Source organism: Poecile atricapillus, chromosome 3 (genome assembly GCF_030490865.1).
Source record: "Poecile atricapillus isolate bPoeAtr1 chromosome 3, bPoeAtr1.hap1, whole genome shotgun sequence".
Taxonomy (NCBI): domain Eukaryota; kingdom Metazoa; phylum Chordata; class Aves; order Passeriformes; family Paridae; genus Poecile; species Poecile atricapillus.
In genome coordinates this window covers 41,648,591-41,672,455 of record NC_081251.1, presented here as the reverse complement: position 1 = coordinate 41,672,455, position 23,865 = coordinate 41,648,591, and the positions used below count along the sequence as shown (strand labels likewise).

Below are 23,865 nucleotides of genomic sequence, written 5' to 3'. Positions count from 1 at the left end.
AAGTCAGCCTGGGGCCGCTCCGAGCTGCGGGGCAGGGCGGGGCCGAGCGCCGGGCGGGCCGGGCGCTGCGGTGCGCCCCGCTCTGCCCCGGGGCCGGGGCCGCTCCTCCCTCCCGCCGCCTCCGCTTCCCTCGCCGCCGCACTGACCAGGGCAGGCTCGCCAGGTCTGCTAGGAAACACATTGAGCGCTTTCATCCAGATGAAGGGTTTCCCGTCTGCCTGTTTCTTTCTATTTCGGGAGAGGAAAAGATTTAGAGGTTTGTCACCCACATATTTTGCTGTCCATCACTTCCCCCCCCCCCCCCCCCCCCTTTATTTTAAATGCACCCAGCATTAAATAAAATTTAATGCGGCGTAAAAGAAAAGACTTCCACGTACGGAGTTATTTATATTTAACAAACAGGACATCTGTTTTTCTTTTCAAAAATCTGGGGTTTGAAGTTCTTAATTTCATCCAGAGTCTCTATCAAAGCTCGGAGATTTCTTTTTTGTTCTTGGAGAGCGATCCTTAGAGTGAACCACAAAGAAAGTTGGTGACCAGAAGGGTCAGTAGAACTTAAGAAAAAAGAAATTAAAATTAAATAGGAAAAAAATCCCACCAGAGTAAGTGATGAGATACCATATATCTCAATACATCTCCCTGAATTTTGAAATGGCTGGATTGTGCCCTAGCTATGCTGCTTGTACTGAAACACATAGGCACAGTGAGGGAAGGGAGCTCGGCTGGACTATTTTTAAGTATTTTCATGGTAGTTTTTAGTATCCTGTCTGGACACAGCAGTAGTTGTTGCCAGCAGCAGTGATGCTTCATTAGGATGGTAGGACCAGTCAGGCTGGCGGTCCTCCGTTTTCCCTTGGGACTGGATATTCCTCTGTTCCGCTGCTTTTTTTTTTTTTTTTTTTTTTTTTTTTTTTTTTTTTTTCCCCTCTGGAGACACGTAGGTATTGGAAACATCTGAGAGGTTCAACCCTCCCTTTTCCTAAAGCTGTGGCCTGGGCGGCATCATGATCTTGCCCTCACGGCTTTGGTGCGTGCACAGGTGGCGAGTGGTTTGGTAGCTCAGTTGAAGGACTGCTTCCCAAAATGAAGTGGCTCGACACGGAGGCCACGACTCTGGTCTTGTGTGGAGGGGCTGCCGGTGGAGTGGCAAAAAAAGGTGCAGGTCACGGCGCCTGCACTTCTAGGGCATAATCCCTTTGGTATGTAAGGTGATAATGGGCGACGCGCTCTAAGATGGGTCATTACATCTGCATGAAAAAATATATTTTGATCAGCACTCTGCTGTAGTGAGAAAACTGCAATTCCCCATTAAATAAACTTTATTTTATTTTTATTTTATTCGGTATGGGGCATAATACTCTGTCATTTCCTCAGGAAGGATGGTATCAGTAGAGGTGTTATCACTTCTGCATTAGCTGTTCTGCACATTTCTATGTCCATTTCCCCTATACCAGTCCCTCTCTGTATTTTATGCTTCCCACTTAAGACCGTGCACCTGCTTCGGGTGAACGGGGAACCGCAAAGCCGGAAGTTAGTGCGCTGTATCCCTAAGAAACAAGGAACCCTAAGGCAACTAGCATGTTGGAGCGCTTTTAGCTCCAGAAACGCTACGGTTTTCTGGATAATTTGAGATTATCGGTGGTTTCCCTTTTTTTAATCCCCAAAGCGTGAACATCAGTCACGGAATTCTACCTCTAATGGTCCGAATCGAAATGAAGCACCCCAGCGGACCTGCTGAAAGCACAGCTGGGCATCTGGCAGGATCTGTCCCTTGCTTGCCATGGCACGAGAATTTCAGGCTGGCACGGCAAGCATGGCCCTGGTACCCTGTGGGGGCCGGTCAGACAAACCCGTCAGAGCCGTGACTGCTCGTCCCGTGTGTCTGTGTCCTGTTAGCCCCGCGGCTGCCCCGGGGCCGTGTCTGGCAGCCTGGTCTTGGCCGCTCGCACCGTCACAGCCCCGCTGCGCCTCGGCCGGCGGGGGCGGCCGCCCGACAGCCCCGAGCGGCCGAGGCTCCGAGCCCCGGCAGGAATCCCCGGCCGCCCGGGAGCTGCACCCGGAGTGCCTCAACACTCTCCTGTCCGCCTCCCAGAACGGCGCTGCAAGGAAGATTCTCCCCTCAGGAGCAGTATCCTAACAGGGAGACTCCTCCTCTTCAGCTGATTTATCGTTGGAGGCAGAGTCTTTATACTTTGCTACGGTTATAGGGATTTTCAGAACCTGTTTGCAGCCAAATCGACACGTAGGAGGACTATAGCTGTGCTTTCAAGATTTCCCTTAGAGAATGATGTTACACCGCGGGGCAGCTTCCTTATGCCTGGGTGTGAATCTCCAAGCCTCCCCTTGCGCTCTTGGCTTCATTGCCTCGAATGCGAAGAATGGCGGGAGGGCAGAGAGGGAGCCAGGCTGGCTGGAGTAGGGATGCTGAAATTTGGGAGGCCCAGCACCATCTGCAGCAAATGCCATGTGCTGCTGACGACTGCAATGTAGACACTGCCACTGCATAAAAATCTAATTTTGATATGCTCAGGTCCTCGAGGTCTCATCGAGCCTGGCTGGCTCTTCATTAGGGTGCTGCAGAACAGATCACATTCTGCTTGCTTCTGCAGCAGGGCTGCTACTGCTGAAATTGCTGCCCTGCCTCCACGAGATGGGTGTAGCTTCCACTGAATAATTAGACAATAATAATAATGAAAATAATAGAAATAATAATAATAATCATCATCATCATTATTATTATTATTATTCTTGGACTAGCCAGCCATTCCGAAAATAGAAGAACAGGCCCTGCCATTTGCCAGGTGACTGTGAGCAGAGAAAGGTCTGGTTTTAAAAAACTCAGATGGAGTCAGCCTCTGAAACGGATAACTTGAGGTGGAGTGAACTGTTAGGGAAAGGCTCATGGTGGCAGAGTTGGCTAGGGGGATGCTGAACTCCTACCAAGAGCAGGCTTAATTGTCTTAATGAGCAATTTAGAGTCAGCATGCTATCACTCAAATGAGGGAGGCAGGTGGGGAAAATATAGAGGAAAATGTAAGGTTACAGGGACTTGTGGTTTTCCTCTGGTATGAGGTAGGCCCTACTGCAGGAGGGCTGGACAGAGGTCCTGTAGCACTCAAAATCTGCAAGTGTTTAATATATTCTATGCTGGTATAAATCTCATAGCAACTGCTGTTCTTTAAGGACATTGGATTTTTCCAGCAAACCAAGAGAGGCTGAGATGAGCAGTGTGTGTGTGCCCTCCTATGCTTTTCCCACCCGGCAGCAGGTGTGTGGCAGAGCCCCTAGTGCAGCTCCTGGCAGAGAGACAGGTGCAGGTGTATCCACTGCAGCCAGGTCATGTTATAAACCCAGCAGAGAAACCCGTGCTTACAAAAGAGAAATACAAGCCTTTTCATACTGACTCTTGCATGTTTAAGGTGAGGGAAAAGCAAAAGAGGCGCAAATTAACGCTTTTGTGTTTTGAAAGAACAGAATCGAAATCCCACACATTTGGGGTTGCAGGGTAGAACTTGAAAGGTGGGATGACTCCTGCTGAAAAATCATTTGAATACAGGAAATTCTGGTCTTTTTGGAGGGCAAATTACAAAAGGGGTCATAAGTTTTGGAAGATGTAGCGCAGGTTTTGACCTGCTAAGTTAGGTCAAAATTCTTCACACAGGTAAAATCACAGGGTGGTTTTTTTTGTTTTGTTTTGGTCATGAGATAAGGAGCTTTTTCTCACCGTTGAGGGGAACCTGCGTTTTCTGTTTTGTAAAAGAGCAGGTACTGAGTGCCATAAGAGCCAAAATGGTCTGGAGTAGTTTCAGTGTAGGCTGGGTAGGAAGAAGAATCTTTACCTTGCAGTTTCCCAGCTCCCCTGGGTAAGAGTGATGATGGAAAAAAAAAAAAAGAATGAGGAAGAGAGTTTATGCAAAAAGGACCACACACACCCTAGTTAAAAAAAAATTAAAAAGAGGTGATTTTAATTTTACTTAAATTCCAAGTTTTGACAACATGAATACTAAGCTTGGGAACAAATGTTTGTAGTAAGTAAATATGCTGAAATAAATAAGCACAGTAGCAATGGCACTTCAGAAACAAAAGGAAAGGGGATATTTTTTGTGTAATAGGGGTATATCAAAAATTAATATAAATTACCTTTACGGACTCTGTCCTTAAAACACACATATTTGGTCTTCATTATATTCTGCTTTGGATATGTGAGTATAGAAATGGAATATTTGTTTCTTTTCTCATTTGTTCTGTACACACAGCCACCATATCATTGATTATTAGCTGTGCATGTTTATCACATAAATGGACTCAAGTATGAGTCAATTAATAGAGAAGGAAAGTGCTGAAGTTAAGTTTATATTTAGATTGCAAACAACCCTCCTTTAAACAAACGGATAATGCAAAGTCCAAATCCTTTGACTTTCTGAGCATGAGCAATATTAATTTCTCCCCAGAGAAAGGTAGAGAAGCATTCCTGTATACATTTTGTTGTCCTTTAGCATTTAAAAGAATAGAAATAGTGGTGTCCTATACAGATAACATGGATTAGGTACATAATTGTGACTAATCTGTTTTAATGATACAGCATGTATTTGATATAGTTCCAGCTGACCTCTTCATGTTACATTGTGTAACTGGCTAATTAGAAACACAAATTGAATGCAATTTATTTGAAAGATTATTTCACAAATAACTGCCATATTGATAAATGTTTTACCAAACAATGTGATGAATACAATTTACAATAAATTAACCATTAATTGTATCTACACACTTAATTGTTAAGTTGCTATTATTACTATTTATAGCTTTGTGTACTAGCAGATTTTAAATTATTGTATAAGAAAGGTGCTATCTTTGTGTGATAGCTCAGACTTCAAAAACATCCTGGCATATTCCTTCCTAGTGTCTTAAGTGGACTTTATGGAATTTTGTGTGTCATGTGAAAAAGCTCTCCCCATATTTGTGGACAGTTACAGTTCCATCTTTTCATCGCTTTTCATAGAAATCCTCTTTTTGTCCTGTCTCTTGTACATCAGGTCTCACCTCTGCCTCTTCCTAGTCAGTGGGAGAATCCACAAACTGTATTTCCATACCCACAGGCCTCCCTTTCTTGAACACTTCTCTCAAGCTGACCCATTTGGAATTGCCACAGTTTTTTACTTGGTCATAGGTAGATGTTCTCTTGTATCTCTCAAGTGTGTGATGGAGTAGGTAGGACAGGGAACACCTTGGAAGAGTTACCCTTCCTCATATCCTTAGTGTAATTTGTTGTATGAGCAAGTTTAGTCATCCAACTTAAATACTAACAATAAGGCTTAGTGACTTTGCCTGGATGATGTTTGGGGTTTTTTTTCTTAAATAGTTGTAAATAGTAGGAACAAATTTGGCCTGCTACTTTTCCTTTACTGCTACTTACTGCTTTACTTTTCCTTCCTGCTACTTCTCCATATTAACAGGAACTTTTGCCACTTGCTTAGTAGAGCACAGAACTGGGTCCTATTTTTTTCTGTTCAATCTGCAATGTGCTTTTCCTAAGATGGCAAAGCCTACCATGATTTGATTAGCAACATAAATACATAGATGAATTATTTTAATAAATCAAAATTCTTGGGAAGCACATGTCTCAAAGGAAAAATTAAAAGAACTCCTCTTGAACTACTCAGTGCAGTATTCTGTTCGTTCACCATTAGTTTTTATTACAGACTTGTCTCCCTGGAACATTGTTTATATATTTCTTGCAAATAGGAGACAGACTTTTCCAGGTGTCCACAATACGTTTCTGCAGTTCTTCTTTGTTCATGTAGGGGCTTTCTCAGCTACCATTTGTTTAATTCACTCCAAATTTCTATGCTTGTATTTAAACCAGGTGACTGTAATGGCCAAGGCATTAAAACTGTGAGCTAGAGCCGAGAGTCACTGTTCATTTGAAGAGTTTTATTTGCTAGAGTAAGGATTAAAGGATTGCAGCTCAGACCTATGGAAAAAATCCCTCCAGTTGTTAGTTTAAATGCATGCATGCTGAGAGTCTCACATGGCATGAAATTCAAGGTTGCAAAAAAGTGACTTTATTCCAAGAAGTCACTTTATTCCAAAGTGACTTCAAATTCTTCTCAATTCTTCTCACTTCATTTTCCCATTCAGTGTGTGGCTGCTCCAGGCCTTTGGAAGCACCCTCCTCTCAAATACTGAGTTACAGATCTTGTAAAACATTTGTCTGAAGCTGAGACACATTCAGCAGGGGCAATGGCTGAAACAATTACTATCTCCAGCTGTCTGCCTCACTTCACTGATGAAAGGTACAGGGCTTGCTCCAGGGACTCTTTTTCCTAAAATGCCATGGTTTATGGTTTAAGGTAAACTGCCACAGATTTTACTTTGCATGGAAGCTTAGGACTGTACACTGTAGCACAGCTGTTCTTGCTAGAGAGGTTGTTCACACGTTATTCTAACTCTGCCCTTCCGCAATCTGAATGGCATAAACGTGGCTTGTGAACATCATGCCAGCAGCTGGGTGCTCCAATGCCTTTTGGGGGTCAGTCTCAGTGGTCCTTCTATGTGGCAGAGCAGAGGAGATAGTGAACCATGGAGTTTAGGGCTATATTCATGGCTCTGTGATAGTTCAGAGAGCTGAAGAGGCAGCTGGAAGAGCGTCTGCTGGTTTTACTACACCAGATTTGTAGCTTGTCTACTGTGGACTGTGTTAGCGGCTGTGCAGAAGAGACATGCCAAGCAGTCCACTGCTATCAAAGGATTCCCCTCCATGCTCCCACCCTCTTAATATTCTGCATAAAACCAGATACAGAACTGGCTCCTGCTCTCATAACAACAGCAGTATGTTCCTTAAGTAGGCTTACAATTTTACTAGCTCTGCTTCTGTTTCCTTAATCCGTTGCATGTTTGCTCTTGTTGCTCTGTGCTGCATCTTGGTACTGCTGCTATTCCCATGTCGTTTCACTATAATTATTGTGAGGTACAACAGGTGTGATAAGTTACTAAACTGTTTCTGAAGCAGGATCTTCCTGCTACATTATGTTGTTCTTGCTAGTTTTTATTCGTATACAAATGTGGCGTTTTGACACAGCCTAAATTAAGTGTTAACAAATAAATCTCCTTTGTCCATTCAACAGTGGCAAGTATCTGTTTGAAATCTAATTCTTCTTCCCTCACCTCTCTTTTGTACTTTACAGTGTGGGCCAGGCTCCAGCACATATGTTCATACTCAGTGGGTTACTTCAGAGGCAGCCCCTTTCACTTTGATGACACTATTTATGGAGGCAGGCACTGCTCTGTGTGAACAAGGGTATAGCGTCTGACCCTTTGGAAGGCTTGGGATGGCTGAAGTCTGGAGTCAATCTCATGATCTTTAACGCAGTTAGATGATTTATTCCTGTTGTTGTCTTTTGTTATCATCCACTTAGTGCAATTAAATTGCAGAAGTCCTGACTTACTAAAGTGCTTGAGCACATGTCAGACTCTAAAAGTTCTTAGATATAACTTTCAGTAGACGATTATATCCTGGTGAATTCAGTTTTGAAATAAAAAAGCCCTTAGGCACACGCGTAGAAATAAGAATATTCCTTGGCTTTGCCAAACAGAGATGGCTTGAAGGACGCATTTTGTTACTGTGTTGAACTGAGGCCTAATAGAGAACAGCCGTAGTTTTTCAGCTACAAACCACTGTGTATAAATCTTGGGGACAGCAATGTTGAAAATAACAGCTATTATCTGCAAAAGCTTCAGTGCAGCTATGGAAACTCAAATGCCTGGCTAACTAAAGTTTGGCAATACTCGTAGCATTGTGCAGATATTTTGACATAACCTAGAGTGAAGACCTTTAAACTCATCCAGCATTCAATGCTTTTACATCTGCGCTGTCAGTGACGAAGCAAACATGCCCTGAAGGCACACTGTTCCCAAGTAGCCTGTAGCTTTGATTGTCTCTGTACTATGTTTGGCAGCTGGTAGCTGGGGCTAGTGCTATAGAAAACTCTCTGCCTTAGGCCCTGGGTTGCTGAAATCCACCCAAAGGCATTACATGCTATTTTTCTGTTGCTATTTCCAAAGACTGTTTTGTACACAGGACAAAATAATAACCTTTAATGACTGCTTCGTGAGGCCTATCTCAATGGAGTATTTGCTCACAGAAAGGCTGGATTTGGGGATAAATAGCCTGATCGCATCCTCCCCTTTGCAGCCAAACTTCTGAATGGTGTTTGGCTGCAAAATAATTCTGTTGATCCTAAGCTTCTGGTAGGATAGTTAAACTGTCATCTTTCAAAAGATAATCAGCCTCCTTAGTGCTCTCTGGTCTGTGGAAAACAGCAGTGGGGGTGTGTCTGTGGCTTCACTCCAAAGAGAACTGCCTGTCTGTGTGACTGCAATGGTGTAACTTGGGAACATGCAACTGGGGCTTCCATGGTGCTATCTAGTGAGCTCAGGAAAACAATAGGAGAGAAGGTGCACAGAGCTGTTTGCACAGGTTCGACACTCTTATGTTGCCCTATATGTGCTACAGCAGGGACTACCACAAGCATAGCAAATCTCATATAATGCAACCTACTGGACTCTGCACAAACAAAATCAAGCATTCAGTTCCCTCAGCTGCAGACTAGATGTAGTGTTGGTTGGAGGACAGCTGTAGGTTGGCAGTGGAGTTGATCTGCATGAATGCTGTGGACAGTTTTATGGGAACAATTAAGAGTGTCTCTGTGTAGTCAGAGACAGTCCTAAGCATCCAGAAACCCTTGATGAATATGCATGTGGAGCAGTGACAACAAAATGTCTAAAGCCAAATAAGGCCCTGACTGCACTAGTCAAAGGTATGACCAAGAAGACAAAGGCACTAGGCAGATTAAGGTTTCTAAAGAAGACCATAGCTAGATATTATTGTGTTTTATTATATTATTTACATTTACTTTTTGAGAAGTTTTCGACACTAAACCCACTGGAGACTTACAAAAGCTAGATTTTTACATGGGTATGCATTTATTGAACTGTACAAGTTAATGTAGAGTTTTTGTTATCCTAGCATTTTCAAAAAGAAATAACTGCCATTAAAAAAACCTTCTGAATTTTCTAGATGTGTGGTAACAGCAGTTTTGCAAGAGATGGTGGTTTAACTTATTCTGTGGTTCAGAGAGTCTAGGGAGTCAAACAGGTTACCTGATATAAATTTAAATGTTTAATGGACCCACTTAACAAATATAACCATGTATTATGTACCCTTTGAGAAGACAGACTCAGTGATTATTAGGAAATTATCAAATAAAATGGGGACTTATGTATTACATTATAACTGCATGATATTTTCTTTTTATTTGTCTCCTGTTTCATCAGCATAAAACTCTGCATTGTATGTCTATCGAAGCTGGATGACCAAGCTGAGTCCAGTAAGGAGACTTAGACCCAAGTGGCAAGTAATGTGAGTGGGATCTGGCTGCAGTAGAGGTTTGGCTGTGAATAGGAAGGAGTTAAAAAACTGTCTGACCCTGGTACATAAAATGAAATAAGAAAACAGTTATATTAGTTAAAAAAAAAACCAAACAAAAAGCCATTCTCCCCAAAAGACAAAATTCCAATGAAAGTCCTTGACTCTCTTCCTCCCTTTACCTACCTTAAAATTTTAGCAAAAGAAGGGAAACTTCAGTTGAAAATCAGTTATTAAGTATTATATTGGCTATTTTCTTAATGGCAAGTGACAGTCCTCAGGGGCAAAGTGCCCTCCCTTGGCCAAACCTGAGGAACTCTGGACTAGTGAAACAGGAAGATTTTTGTTGTATAAAAATATTGCTCCTTCTAATGAAGGTGAAAGTCTTACAAGAAGAATGGACTAATCCGATGAAAGAGAAAGGGATTTATTTTTGTAATTGTAAATGGGACACCCTACCACATGGAGCTCACAAATCCTTTTGCACTCAACAGGCCTCTTCAGTATGAGGTGCAGCTGATCAGAAAAAGCAGGATGGAATATATTGGGAAGTTCATTATGCTGCATGCAGATAGAAAATATCCCAAAGAGGAACAAATAGATCAAACAATAAATAATTTTTCAAGGGCATTTTTTTTCTCAGATAATTTATTCCCAGATGGCAGAAGCTTATCCAGAATGTCATCACAGAGAAGCTAGCTAATTTTTAAAGTGTTAACCTGAGGATCTTAGGAAGGCTGCCACAACAAAAGCTTTAATTATAGGGAACACAGAAGAGTTGAGAAAACCTGAACCATCACAAAGTTTTACAATAAATTATTAAAAGTAATGACAGCAAATTTTCAGGACCTCTCTTCACAGTCTCAGAGGAACAGAAGTATGAAACTGCTTAAGTACTGTGGTATAGAGTGTAACATAAGAACAGTGATATGGAATCAGACACATGCTGATAGTGGCCATGGGAAATAATTTGGAAAGAAGTTAAAAATAGGACAAGCATGCTGTCATGTTTACATCCATGTTTCCCTAGCACTTTCTTCCAGCCTCTAAGAAATTCAAATGTCATCCTAGAAAGATGTGAGATCTCTGAATGTATTTGTTGTCAATGTTTTGTGAGCTCTTTTCCTCCACGAATTCACCTGTTTACTTTTTGAACCATGTTGGCTTTTCTCAAGGTTACCTAAATGGAGTAATAAAATCCTCTTTTTTCTTCATTCATTTCATAGCCCATATTTCTTGCATTAGAAGGGAAAAACTGCTTCCTACTCATGTCTTCTTTCTCTGTGCCACTCACAATTTACTGATCTTATTTTGTTCTCTCAGTCACTTCTTTTTCAGCCAGAGGAGAGTCCTTAGTTTTTTCTCATAGAAAGCCTGTTCCAAGCCCATCATCCTTACTCTCCTATTCCATGCTTTTTCAAGATTTCAGATAAGATGGTCAGAGCATACAATGTTTGAAATGTCAGTGCATGAGGAGTTTATGTATGGTATGAAGTATAATCCATATCTTTATAATCCTCATTTTCTGCATGATTATGCCATGATGAGCATTTTCTTACAGGGAAGTCTGTGTTATATCAGTGACCTCTCTGCAATATGATGCTTCTTTTTTGTATGAAACTTCTCAATTTATGTGGTGAATCATATACATCAGAGGATTCTTCACCAAAATGGAATGCAAGATTACTTGTTTTAGAAAGAATATATGAAAGTGGGGTTTTAAGACCATATTTAAGCCCTTCAGTTAGGGCTTAATGTCATATATGCCTCTAATAGTAGTCTATAGCTACATAATTGTATTTTGTGGCTGCTAAATACCCATATATAAGACTTCTATCCACTTTTGTGTCAGACCTTCAGTTGCTGTGACAAAACACAGATCAGTCTTGAAAACATCTTAGCTGGTTTATCTGGTCTTCCTTGCCATCAGGGCATATGACTGATGTGAAGCACTTATCTCTAAAAAGTCCTTGGATTGAAAATGACAACATCCAACAACCTTCATGAAAATCATGAGGAGTTCCTGTTGGTTCTTCTTATTACAGTCCTTAATGTACTGTAGTAATTCTTAGCACCTGAAAACTGTTAATGTATAATCTCTGCCAAAAATCATCAGCATCCTCTGAAATCCTTCCTCCCAAGCATACCATATGGCTATCTAATGTGCTGTTTCCAATAATTTCTGCTTAGTTAGGTACACAATAACAATGGTATTACATATATTCAGTCAAATATTTTTATTCATAGAATACACATCAAATTTATTTTAGCAGTTTAAATAAGTGAGTTTAATGTCTATTTAGTCAAGCATTACTATAGTGAGGTCTTCAGTAGATTAGAAATAAATGAATCCAATTAGAGAACACATCTGTGAAATTTGATATGTCATAGGCATGAATGAGCTGTTTGCACAGCAACTGTAAAGAAATCATTAATGATTAACTATCTAGAAGAGGTTTAATCAAGGATAAATGGTATAAGACATAGTTAAAAACATTTGCATTGAATACATGGAGATTCTGAAATAATAAAAGAATGTTTTCCATCAATAGTGACACGGGTACTCTCAGGAAATATATTTTCTGTTATCTGTGGTGATGTGCAGCCAGGGACTGAAGCTGGAAGTAAGCTTAGAAATGTTAACTATTGTGCATTGATAGAAGGAGGTTGTTTCTTCCAACAAAAAGATGAAATTTAACAGGAGAGACAGAAAAAGATATTTTGCCAGATACGTGTTAGTTACAACAGCATACTGTTACCCTCATCTTCAGAGCTAATATTCAGCAAAGTTAAGGTAGAGAAAGTTAAGGTCAGAAGCAATCAATGCTGGGCTAAATTTGACTCTATCAAAATAAAAAGTCCCTGTGGCAGCCTTGACGGTAAACTCGGGGAAGTGCCAAGGTGTTTGCTGAAGTCCCAGGATATGTGCTTCATCCAGCACAGCAGCCTGTGAGAGGGTTGAGAATTGATCATTTGACTACTGGATCAGTGTCTGATGGGTGTCATTGGTATTCAAGGTATATTTCTTTAACACATAAAAACATTAAGAATTCTGACATGTGAAAATCTAGCCTGAAGAAGAACAGTCTGTTGCACTGGATTTCTGCAAAATGGAAATCATTCTACAGGGATATGAGAGAATTCAGGTTCATGTGATGCTATTTCCTAAAGATGTGCTGCTTAATTGCACTTGGTGATGCACAGGGTGACATTGATTTCAATGGGCTAGGAAGTCTAGTAAAGTCTAGTAAATAAAGACAAATACAGGTCTCTTTTTTGGGGCCAAAGATGGTGAGGCATGCAGTTTGGAATGACAAACTACCTTCAGACTGCTGAAAAATCTTCCTCATCATGATTGTCTAGAGGCCAGGATGTTTTATTTAACTTCAGCTGGCAGTTAGATGAGTGGATTCTGAGAAACCAATCACAGAACATATAAAATATCTCTCACAGAACTTGTCTAGAGGAGCTCCTCAGACATTTATGTTACGTGACCCGTACAGGAAAATATGTGCTTCAATTTTTCTGAATGTATCAATTAATTTAATTAAACTTCCTTGGTTTGCCTTTAAAAGCAAATATGGAAATATGATATCATGTAAGTGAATCTCATGTCTGGACAAGTTGTAAACTTTGACTCAACAAGATGTAAACAGCCACTGTTGTTTGTGCTATTTATGGAGATAAATGAGTGCCTGGAACTTAGTGAAGGGATCTGATACACTGAACTCATACTTCTCTGAGTAGAAATATGGCTTAGCCATTAGGTGTACTAATAATAAGCAGCCACTTGAAAGATTTCTGGAGGGTTTTTCCAATTACTTTGGTGAGCAATAGGTCTTGCCTGTATGGGACTATTCACTCAAGAAGATTTAGAAAGGAGGTTTGCTGACATTATTCCAATTACTGACTGAACAACTGAGGAGTAACTTTGAGGTTGCACAACTGAATGGCAGCTTAGTTTCGTAACAAGAAGTGAGGTATAATAGCTTTTTCCTCACTTTGTAATGTGAAAATTACAATAGCACTTTCCTCACTTTCCTGGAATTTGGCTTCCTGTACAACCTCAATGAAACCTTATTCTGACTGGTTCTGAAAGATGCTGAAGGGATTGCATATGCTCCTCCTCACAAATCACGTGAGCAGACCAAGGCCTTTGTAAACATTTCTGCGACACATTGTATGTGAACCAAGGACACAGCAGATGATGAAATTGTCTGTTTTGTTGTACCATCTGCTGATTTAGGAAGCCATGAAGATGACAAACAGCCAGAATCTGTTCTCTTTTCACTCATCTGCTGAATGGTACTCTGTTAGCATTGCATTAGCTGGAGAGTGGAAATGTTAAAAGACTCAGGCATTGTTTTAAAGTAGAAGAATGATATATTGCAGTGCTGTGGTCAGACATGCATGAGAAAGTACCTGATTTTTACCACCTTCATGTCTGATTTTAGCCAAACTGCAATAACTCAGAAAAATAGATTGAACATTAATGACATTAACATCTTTAGTTTAATCTCACAGTTTCTATTGCTAGACTGGCGGAAAGTCTGACAAATATAATTTTCCTGATTTTTAGCTAAAAGAAATGAAGAGTGTGTATGATCCTATCCATAGATTTTTCAACTAAAACCAGAGGAAATGAAAAACATACATCATGTATTCAATAGAAATAATAGTGCAACCAGTTGTAATGAAACCTTGTTTTCATTGTCATGAACACTTTCTGCTTTGCTTAAGTCAGGTAAATGATTGTACCCATGATGTAGGAATCCGCTGCACTAAGATCACGTAATGTTTTTACTCTCAGCTTCTATTTAATGAGTTATTTAATATGTGTAAGGAATGATGTTGGTGCAGGTTTTTATCCAGTGTTTGTCAGGTTTTGATGCTCCCATGATGCCTTTCCATACAAAGCTGTAAATCCACATATGAAAACTGAATTTCTGTTAATCTTCTTTAAGGTGTCTAAATTTAGTGTCTTTTAAAAGGAATTAAATGCACAATAACTGTCTGCCTCTGGTTATCTGTGTATTCTCTGTTACTGCAAGTGTACCTCATTTTTCCTTTCTGGCGTGTAGAGGTATTAATGTAAAAATATGATTTTCCTTACAGTATTGCAGATTTTTCCTTGAACTGAGCATTTTCTCTTCTTTTTTGAAGATTTTCTTCTTGTTTTGAAGGTTATGCTGCTTATAATTCTGGATATATAAGATCTGTATTCTTGAGTCTGGTTGCCCTTCTTAAGCAATTTTGGATGAATCTGGGTATTTATTCTTTACTAATGGATGTCATTATTTTACTTCTTCCTCTGGATACATCCTATTTACCTGCTCTTTCTGTTTGTGAGAATTTTTCAGGGCTTAAGTTTTCTTCTGTTCCATAGCCAACATATTCTGTAAGTAGGGAGTATTAATATCTTGAAAACTATTTGTGCCTTTAGCTGTCTAATGTTAATGTCTCACTTCTACAGTGAGCTGTAGTAGTCCCAAACATCAGCCTATTCACTGAAGAAGCACAATTGCAATAAAAGCCCAGCTTGTCTGTACAGTTTTAGTTTGTCTTGAGCCACTCTGAACATCTGTCTTCCCAACGTTATTTCTGTCAGTGCTGACTCACCCTTTCCTCATATTTTTTCCTTCCAAAAGCTCAGATTAAAAAACCCCTCTCATTTTCTTTTCATTTTGATGGTGAGCTCTAACCACATGTTTAGTCACTGTATTAGTGTAAACTCTCATATTTGCTGAGAACTCAGGTTTTGTGGTGCTCAGATACTCTCTTACTGGTGTTTTTTTTTGGTCTGTCTGCTAGCGATTCAAACTTTGATTAGCTAGACTGTTGCTACCTTGTTTCATATAGTACCTTTTGGCCATGGTATTAGGCAGAAAGTGTGTTCCAAAGCTGAATTTTGAGAAGATTTTGCATAAGTTGCAGATTCACTTGGCATCCAAGTCATGTACAGATTGGCTTCCCCTTCCAAACATTCTGCTCCTTCAGCCCTTGTCCTTCACCATCTTGACAGCTTGCCATAACTGGATGTCTTTAGTAAAGAATGTTTTGCACTCAACTTTCAGATGCTTCATTGCAGAGAAATGCAGTTGGTAGAGTCATCGATCTTCGGTTTTTTGCCATGTACATGTAGTATGCCTATAAGTACTTTCAGGATTAGGTTCAAGCCTTATGAAGAGCATTGAAAGAGCCAGAGACATGGCATAAAGTGGAAATGCTTCTGGGAGTTAGATCTGAGAAGAAGATGGGAAGCAGCATATTGTAGCAAGGAGATTTTATGCTTTGTCTTCTGAATTTGCTTATGGTGAAGCCTTGTTATCCAGTCTGTAGGTGCCTGATACATTGACCATACCAGCCAGATTCTCACATGGGGTGAAACGACAAAATAGAGGAAGAATAATACAAGTTTTGAACCACGTGCTTCCAAAACCATATGCATTCACGTTCTCTGAGGAGTCAAAGAAGACCTAGAATTTCCATCCAATTGTGGAAAGAATGGCTGTTTCCCATCATGAAAAGGTGGAGGTCTTCAATGTGTTTCCCTTTGCAAAGAAGCACCACTTTGGTCTTGTCTGGATTCAGTTTGATCCATCTGTTCTTCATTTAAGAGCTAATTTCCTGGAGTTATTCTGATGTTTTATAGTGATGATAGTTGCATCAGAAAATGAGATAAATAGTAGATTGTCAGCAACATACTGTTAGCAATTGAACACATGCCATATCACTCTCTCTCTCAGCAGTCTCATGTAGATAGATGTAGACTGTATGGATCCCTGTGGGATCCTGAAGGTGAGGACCTTGGAGGGAGAGGCTCGTATCCATCACCTTTTATTTAATTATACATAGAACACAAGATGCTGTACTGGTGTTTGGCTGTGACTGAATAGAGGGTCTGAGAATAGGAATGTGGAAATTATAGTTCCATGTTGATGAAAGTTTTTTAAATTCCTCTAGTTGTCAGAATTTCTATCTGTAGTCTGCATATCACTAGGAGTTCTGCTTTCTCTAGTCTTTTGTCTCACAGTGCATATGGATATACTCAAAAATGTTTTCATTTCTTAAAGGAACATTTTTGCATCTGATATTGAGGCCACTGGACCTTCCTCCGTGTTTTCTTTCCTTGTTATTTTTTAACTTCTGATATTTATCTTGAGCAGTTGACAGTGGTGTGCTGGTATCTCTCTTGTTTGTTCTGAGGGGTAGCTCTTCTAGGAAAGGGTTGAGATGGTATTGTATCATGACTCAGTGATGAAAAAATCCAGTATTTCACCTGCAAAGAGAGCACAGGAATCTTCTTTTTCTAAGAGAAAACTTTTCATCTGGCAGCAAGAACTTCAGGCAGTCTTTTTATTCTCATTTATTTTTTATGAAGTTACTTTCTAAGCAACTGGATGCAAATACAGGCTTGTCTTGTTTATTCGAAGGTGTAATGTTATGTGAGGGTGAGCCCTCACCATAACAATGCCAAGGATGTAGAAAAGTAACACAGAATTGCATGCAAGGTGTTGGTAAGTCTGGTTTGACTGTTTTGTTGGGTTTTTTTTCTGGTTCCCATGACCTAGAAACATTGCAGAGAGTAGTCTATATACTTGAATGCTTGACCCTTATATATATAGTAGCAGCAGAGAAGCAGTTTTGAAATGACAGTGTGGTCTGAATACCAGGGTGGTATTTCTCCTAGTGTTTTAAAACTTTTTCACTGACACAAGAAAGCAGCAGATGCTTACAGGGTAGCAAAAAACAGAGATGGGAAGTTAATGGCAGGAGATCTATGGGTTCTCCAGCAAAACCAGAGGTAAAAGGGTTGGTAGGCTTAAAGCTAAAATGCAACCTCCTCATACCCCTAAGTCTCTGAAAACACACCTACTTAGTTTTGATTAATTTTAGTTTCTGGTGTTAATATTATCAGCTCCTGACTGAGAACACAGGATCCTTCCTCTTCTTATAACAAATAGTTAGGGTGAGTGTGTATATCAGGATGAGACTAATAGTTCTTTCAGGGCTAATGATAGAATCTCATGAATTGTAGCAGTTAAACATGAAGACTGTTTGACATCTTCTGTGTTTTATATAACATGGAGATAATTTCATAGGAATCAATTATGGAGACAGATGCTTTGCATATCAAGTCAAGGTGTCTGGATGAAAATTTTGAGGGTAACCACGGGAAAGATTAATGCTTTCAAAATATGTGGACAAGCCGTACCTGTCAAAGAGGCCAAAGCAAATCCCCATACTCAGACAATTTCACTGCCGACAGGATATTTGAAATGCAGATATTCTAGCAGAGACCTGTCTCTATTAAAGCTAAAATTTGAAGAAATTACCTCATTAAGAAATAATTATGCATTACAAAGCACTATTTATACTTGACAAATCCCTGTCTGCTATGGACTCGAAACAGCATAGTAAGTGCAGTTCTAATGTCAGGGATTTACTTCCATGTGTTCTATATACACAGACACATATACATTGTCTGCATTGCCAAAAAACCTAAGCCTCTTCAACCAATAAGCTTGCTTTTCACCAGACACACAAAAAAAATTATCATAGAACTGTGATGAATTAATCTGTTTGTTATGCAGGTTTATCAGTGGCTACTCAAAGATTCATCCTATTTCACTTTTTTTTGGTAACTTATCAAGTTTATTCTTCTAACCCTGACTTTTATCTGAAAACATTTCGGTATACTAAGCTGTAATATGCTTAGGTTGTGATGCAGCTTCTTTCTAAAAAATGTTAGACTCTTATGGCTTATACATCAATATTTGTGTGATTATAGACCAAGATATTGCTGCTAAAGCTAGGTGAAAAATTAATTATAAATTTAATTCATTAAGTGTTATTCTTTAGGTTTAGATGGGGCATGGGATAATGTGTGAATGAACATGTTGCCTCATTGACTGCTTAAGAGAAGCATTATTCTTCCCTTATCCCTTACTTCTCTACTGATAACACAAAGGAAAAAAAAAAAAAAGAATCCTTCCTCTTTTCATCCAGGTAGGTAGGTCAGGAAGAAGCTCTTGCTTTTCTCTCTTTTAATAAATCATTGTCAGAATAGGTTCCGTATGACTACATGAAAGCCAGAGAGCTCATTTGTTACTCCCCTGGGTATCAGCAGACATGCAGATGTGTGCAGAGGAGTGCAGTCCAATGCATGTGCCCTCGTTATGCTTAGTAAGACATTGTGAACAATGCCAGTTTTCCTTACTTTTATGTATTCATTAGTTTGAAGAAACTAATGCCAAACTTCAAAAACTGACATTATATATAGCTCCCCATAGAAAACATCTATTATTTTCTGAGTGAGGGACAGGCTATTAAAATCACAAGATTTATATTTATTTAGCTATTTTCTCTGACTGGTAAACTGGTATAAGAAACTAAAAATGGATGAACACTCATAAGACTTGTAGAAGAAAAAAAACCAAACCAAAGCAAAAAACCCCAAAAACTTATACAATTGCCTGAAACTTCTTAAACAATGAAAAATACGATCTTAGAGATTAAAAGTTTCCCATGAAAAATTTGTTTTGTTCAGTTTATTTAGTCATCTCTCTAAGCTCTTATGTGCACCCCACATACACACGTGTGAACACACATATAATACACACATAGTAAGTTTGTAGTTGCGCGGTTAAAAGAGTTTTGAGGAAAATGTATCCTGTTTACTGCTTAGCTATGTGGCCAATGTAGACCTGTAGCACAAATCTCAGAAATATCCATCACATTGTTTTTTATTACTGAAGAAAGTAGATCAGGATGATAACAGCTGGATGCAAAAAAGCAATCATATTTTCAGTATAAAAATAGTACTATTGCTTAGTAAGCTATACTCCATAAATGTATTAGGGGGATATACTGGCCTGCCCTGGGTGGTTTTATTCTTTTTTCTTAAAAATATCTTTTGTTTCCACCCCCCACTAAGAAGAAAGGAATGTTTCCCATTAAAACATGAAGTGAGTTTGTTTTTCCCTTTTGCCTTTCATATAGGGATACTGAATATAAAGGACTACAGCTCTCCCTGGATCAGGTCACTGCTACCAAGCCGGCATTCTCTTACGCAAATTCAACTCCGACCATAACGGATAATAGAAAGGGAAGTAAATCTCGCCTCTCAAGCACAAAGTCAAAATCAAGGACATCACCATACCCACAGGTAGCTGTCTTTGAAAAACTAAACTAAATATTTTTGAATATCTTGATTTTGACTGCTGCTTTACCCAAGTAACTAGAATGGGCCAAAGAACAGAATAAAGGACGGCAGGTTATACGAGCTTGAGACAGAGATATGTTTCTTTAAACTGCTTCTAAAAAGCTGGAAACATTTATGTTTCAGCATACATAATAAATCATTATCAACAACAATAGTAGCACAGGGCTCAGAGCTAATGAGAAGTGGACAGAAGGACAAGTGAAAATGTTGGGTTTGAAATACTTGGTTTGAGAAGACTGTGAGTTTTGCCATTTAAGAAATCTTGCTCTTTTTTTTTACTTGGTCTTTACTAATTCCAACAAATCTAGAAAGCTGCCTGATATTTGATAGCAGTTAATAATGAAATTGTAGTCAAGAGGAATGATTTTTGATGAGGGAAAGCAGTCAGCCAACTCGGTGAATTGGAATAAGAAAATCTGTACTTTTTTGAATGTAAAGCTTTGAAAGGAAGAGAACGGTAGGAGGTGGTCATTGACATCAGTAGACTTTAATTTCCCAGATTTCATTTTCAAGCCTAACATGTAAGGAACATGTCCCAACTTGGAGAATGGACCAGACTCAATTGGGTCTTTGAAGTGAAACTTACACGATACATTTATGCAACTGATTTCTGCAGGCAATGTCACAGCACTTGTATCCTTACACTATCAAACTTTCAGCTCAAAAAACATGTTTACTAAAATAACCACGACTTTTACTAATGATACAAGTCCTACTGCTCTTATACCTCTACCTAAGAGGATATAAATGAATATATAAATAAACTGGATATAAATGCATGCATTCGCAATGTAACATTGAAGTGCTATGTATTTTTAGAGTCCAATATTTAGTACAATATTTAAAGAGCCTCAATATTTAACTGATAATGACCTTAATAGCTACAGTTTCTCTGCCGGCACAATGTTTTCTAAATGGACCTCTGAGAGTGTGCAGTATGGTCCCAAATGTTTGCATCACTTCCTTGCTTTCTTTTTCCTTTCAAAAGTACCAAGGATAAGAATTTAAGTTAAAGGACATCTGCTTTTGGCACAGGAAATATTTAACTGAGCACCTAGATATGAATTCCTAATTTTAAGAATCTAACTTTTGTCAGAGATTATTCTAGCTCACTTGTTCATACATGTTTCTGTGGGTTGTAAAAAGAGCCTTTTTCTTGATTGCCCTACATCAAACTGCTGTAATCAAACTGTTTAAAAGAATTGGGGAAGATATGTACAAATAATTCTAAATTAATTTTTTATTACTATCTTTGATATATTGTAATTACATTTCATCTTGCCTTTTACAGTCCTTTCCAAAGTATTCATTTGCTAGCAGGACAATCCCAGCTGAAGAATTGTTATCCTTCCACATCTATCTGACTTCTGAAAGTATGACCTCCTTATTCTATCTGTCATCAGAAAAGCATACTGAATGAGCAGTGCAGCATTGTGACTTTTGGTTTATCTGGAATTGTAGTCTGAAAGCCCAGAGCACTTAGTCTCCACTTTCATTTTGCATCCTCATTACCAGCTGCCTGATATTAAAGTCACATATTTCATCATTCAAAAGCAAGCAGCCATGTTAGTTGCCAGTATCTTGAAAAATGGTCATACCATTCATTGCAGCCCATCACCACAAGTAATGCTGGCAGCTTGGCTTTGCCTCCCTCTCATCCTTCTCCACCACTCAATAAACTGTTGAAAGACTAAGAGAAGCTGTTGTGAAGAACATGCAGCAGGTGGCACGGCCTGTGTCCCTCAGTCTCCTGCCCATGTAATTTGCCAGTCAGGAAAGGAAAATTAGAATGTGACTTAAAAGTCACAGCTGAAGAGCGAGGTCACGGGTTTTGGCTTACACAGGAGCCTGAGCCATGGTGAGGAAAGGAAGCAGGAAGTTTATTAGTACAATAATGGCAGTGGGCAAAATACTTCCTAAAGTCAAGGGTACCTATGAGATTTTAAAGGTACATAATTTTGGTCCCATTTTTTTTAGTTTCTTTTTATCTTTTCCCCTTACCATTTAATTTGCTTCTCTCTTGAAGAGAAAAAGACGTCATATGCTTTATTGTGTGCTGAGTGAGAATCCTTCACCTTTGCCAGCTGTGTGTCCCTAAGATAGGTATGTGAGATGTGAACAGTATAAAAATTATACTAATGCATTTCAGCTGAATTTTTACTGCTAGGGCAAAAAGTGGATGTTCTGGTCATCTAAGACCAAAGTGTTGAAGTTTTTTTCCTCAAATCTTATGCAAAAGCAAACATAATGTGGGACTTGCAGACTCTTAAGTAAAACTGAGTTCATTAAACTGGAGGCATTGGTCAGCATCTGATCAACACTGTGTATTGTTAGTACAGTGGGCTAGTGGGCTCTGTGAAACTAGCCTCAGGCAGGGGAAAGGCAAGCAGAGAGGAGAGCAACCCAAAATTTGTGGCCCAGCTGCAGAATTTGGTCAGAGTTTGAAGAGTCCTGTCCCACCAGGGAGGTACAGAGCTGAAAGAGATGGTGGGAAAAAACCCCAAACATGCAGATGAAGGTTTGATGGATATTTGCAGAAAAAGGAAATCATGAGTTGGTGAAAAGATGCCTGTAGTCTTCCCCCACAATATAATCATCATCATCATCATTGTGAGGGCCTCCCAAAATCTAGCCCTGCACCTCTGCGTTCCCAAGTATTAGCCCAGGACCTCATTTGTTCCATACACAGGCAATAACAAGACTGGAAAAACATTTTAATTATGATCATCTGGTCTGCTTTGGAGTTTAATATCCCATTAATGATGATTGTATTAAAAAATATTTAAATTGCCTGTTGTCTGCCCACAGTGGAAACGTTTCATGGTGAGATCTGGTCAAATGTTTATTGCTTCATATCTCATCTTAGTTCTTGGATAAAGATTTTATCTATATACATATATAGATATTTATATGTATCTCATGAAAGTACACATACAAGTAAGGATGTACCTAAGAGCTGTTGGATGGTGGCTTTGGTGTGTATTACAGAATACACAAATTTTTGAAAAACGGTGTATATTATAGGTATTGGTATATATTAACAAGTAGGTATCTAGGTATATATTAATACATCAGATTTCAGAGATATATTGATATTATATCTCCTTTAGATGGCTATTTTGGATTTATTCTGCAATCCATCTCTATTTGGGCATATCACCCAATGAGGTAAAGATAACAGGCTGAATTCTAGCTAGCCTGGGTTTTGTTTTGATTTCTTCCTGTAGCCTAAAGCTTTGGCAACTTCTAGTGTGTTCAAAAGCAAAGCACACTCCACCCCTCTTTTTATAGTAAACATAACTCCTGGTCTGGTGAAGAGTCACCAGCAGTGGGGGTTATTTTAATGGACATGCTGTATTACTTTAATCTAAGCCTTTCACCATCTGTTGTGCCTATAATAGTGAATGAGAAAAGAGCACATTTTACATTTCAGGATTACATTAGTAAAATGTAAGATAAAAGTGATTTAAAAGTGTGCATATGTTCTTAGTACAATGCAGCCTGCCTTTGTGATGTTTTTTTCCTCGTGGCTCAGACACAAATCAAGAGAAAAGCTGCTAATGCTGATGTAGTGAAAGTTTTTCATGGAAAAGAGGACTCTGGGAGGATAAAAACCTGAGTAGGCCGCCAAAAAAATTGTATATCTATAATATCTGTTGTTAGAACATCTGGGGTGGCATGCGGATCCGGGTGAGGTTGCTGTGTATGACAGGACAAGTCCTGAGGCCAGTGAGACACCTGTAGGAATGGAAGATCAGGTAAAAGAAAATCACACGCGAAATATTAAATTGTCTACTGGCCCAATACACTTCCATGGACTCTCATAAGATAAGATTCCTTAGACACAGAATTTATATCTTCCTATTTCTTTGTAACTTCAGCCCCCCTGAAGTTTTTCTCCAAATGAAAATTTATTAGTGATGGCCCACAGATCCCTTCTTTGTCAGTACTAATCCTGCTGGTCTGCTCTCACTCTGTTGTACACTGGATTACCACTCTGGATGATACTTCTCATTTTCAGAGGTGACAATTCAGTTTCCAGGGACCAGCTAGAGAACAGTTTAATTTATGTTTTGTTGTTCTTTATGCCAGATGACAATTCAGAAATAACCTGAAGCGATTTTGGATGTTTCCAGTTTGAAGTTCTTTATCACTATTTGCTGAATAAATTTTGTCAAAAACTATAATGTAATAAATTTAGAAATCAGAAAGC

The 23,865-nt window shown here is 39.3% G+C and overlaps 1 protein-coding gene across 4 annotated transcripts in view; it reads left to right on the top strand.

The window, feature by feature from the left end:
* SIM1 (SIM bHLH transcription factor 1) overlaps positions 1–23,865 on the top strand; it is a 53,995-nt gene that overhangs the window by 14,471 nt on the left and 15,659 nt on the right. For all 4 annotated transcript variants that reach the window (XM_058836659.1, XM_058836657.1, XM_058836658.1 and 1 more), the window contains exon 9: positions 19,430–19,595. In XM_058836659.1, coding sequence (XP_058692642.1) covers positions 19,430–19,595 — 166 coding nt within the window. The remainder of the gene's footprint in view (positions 1–19,429; positions 19,596–23,865) is intronic.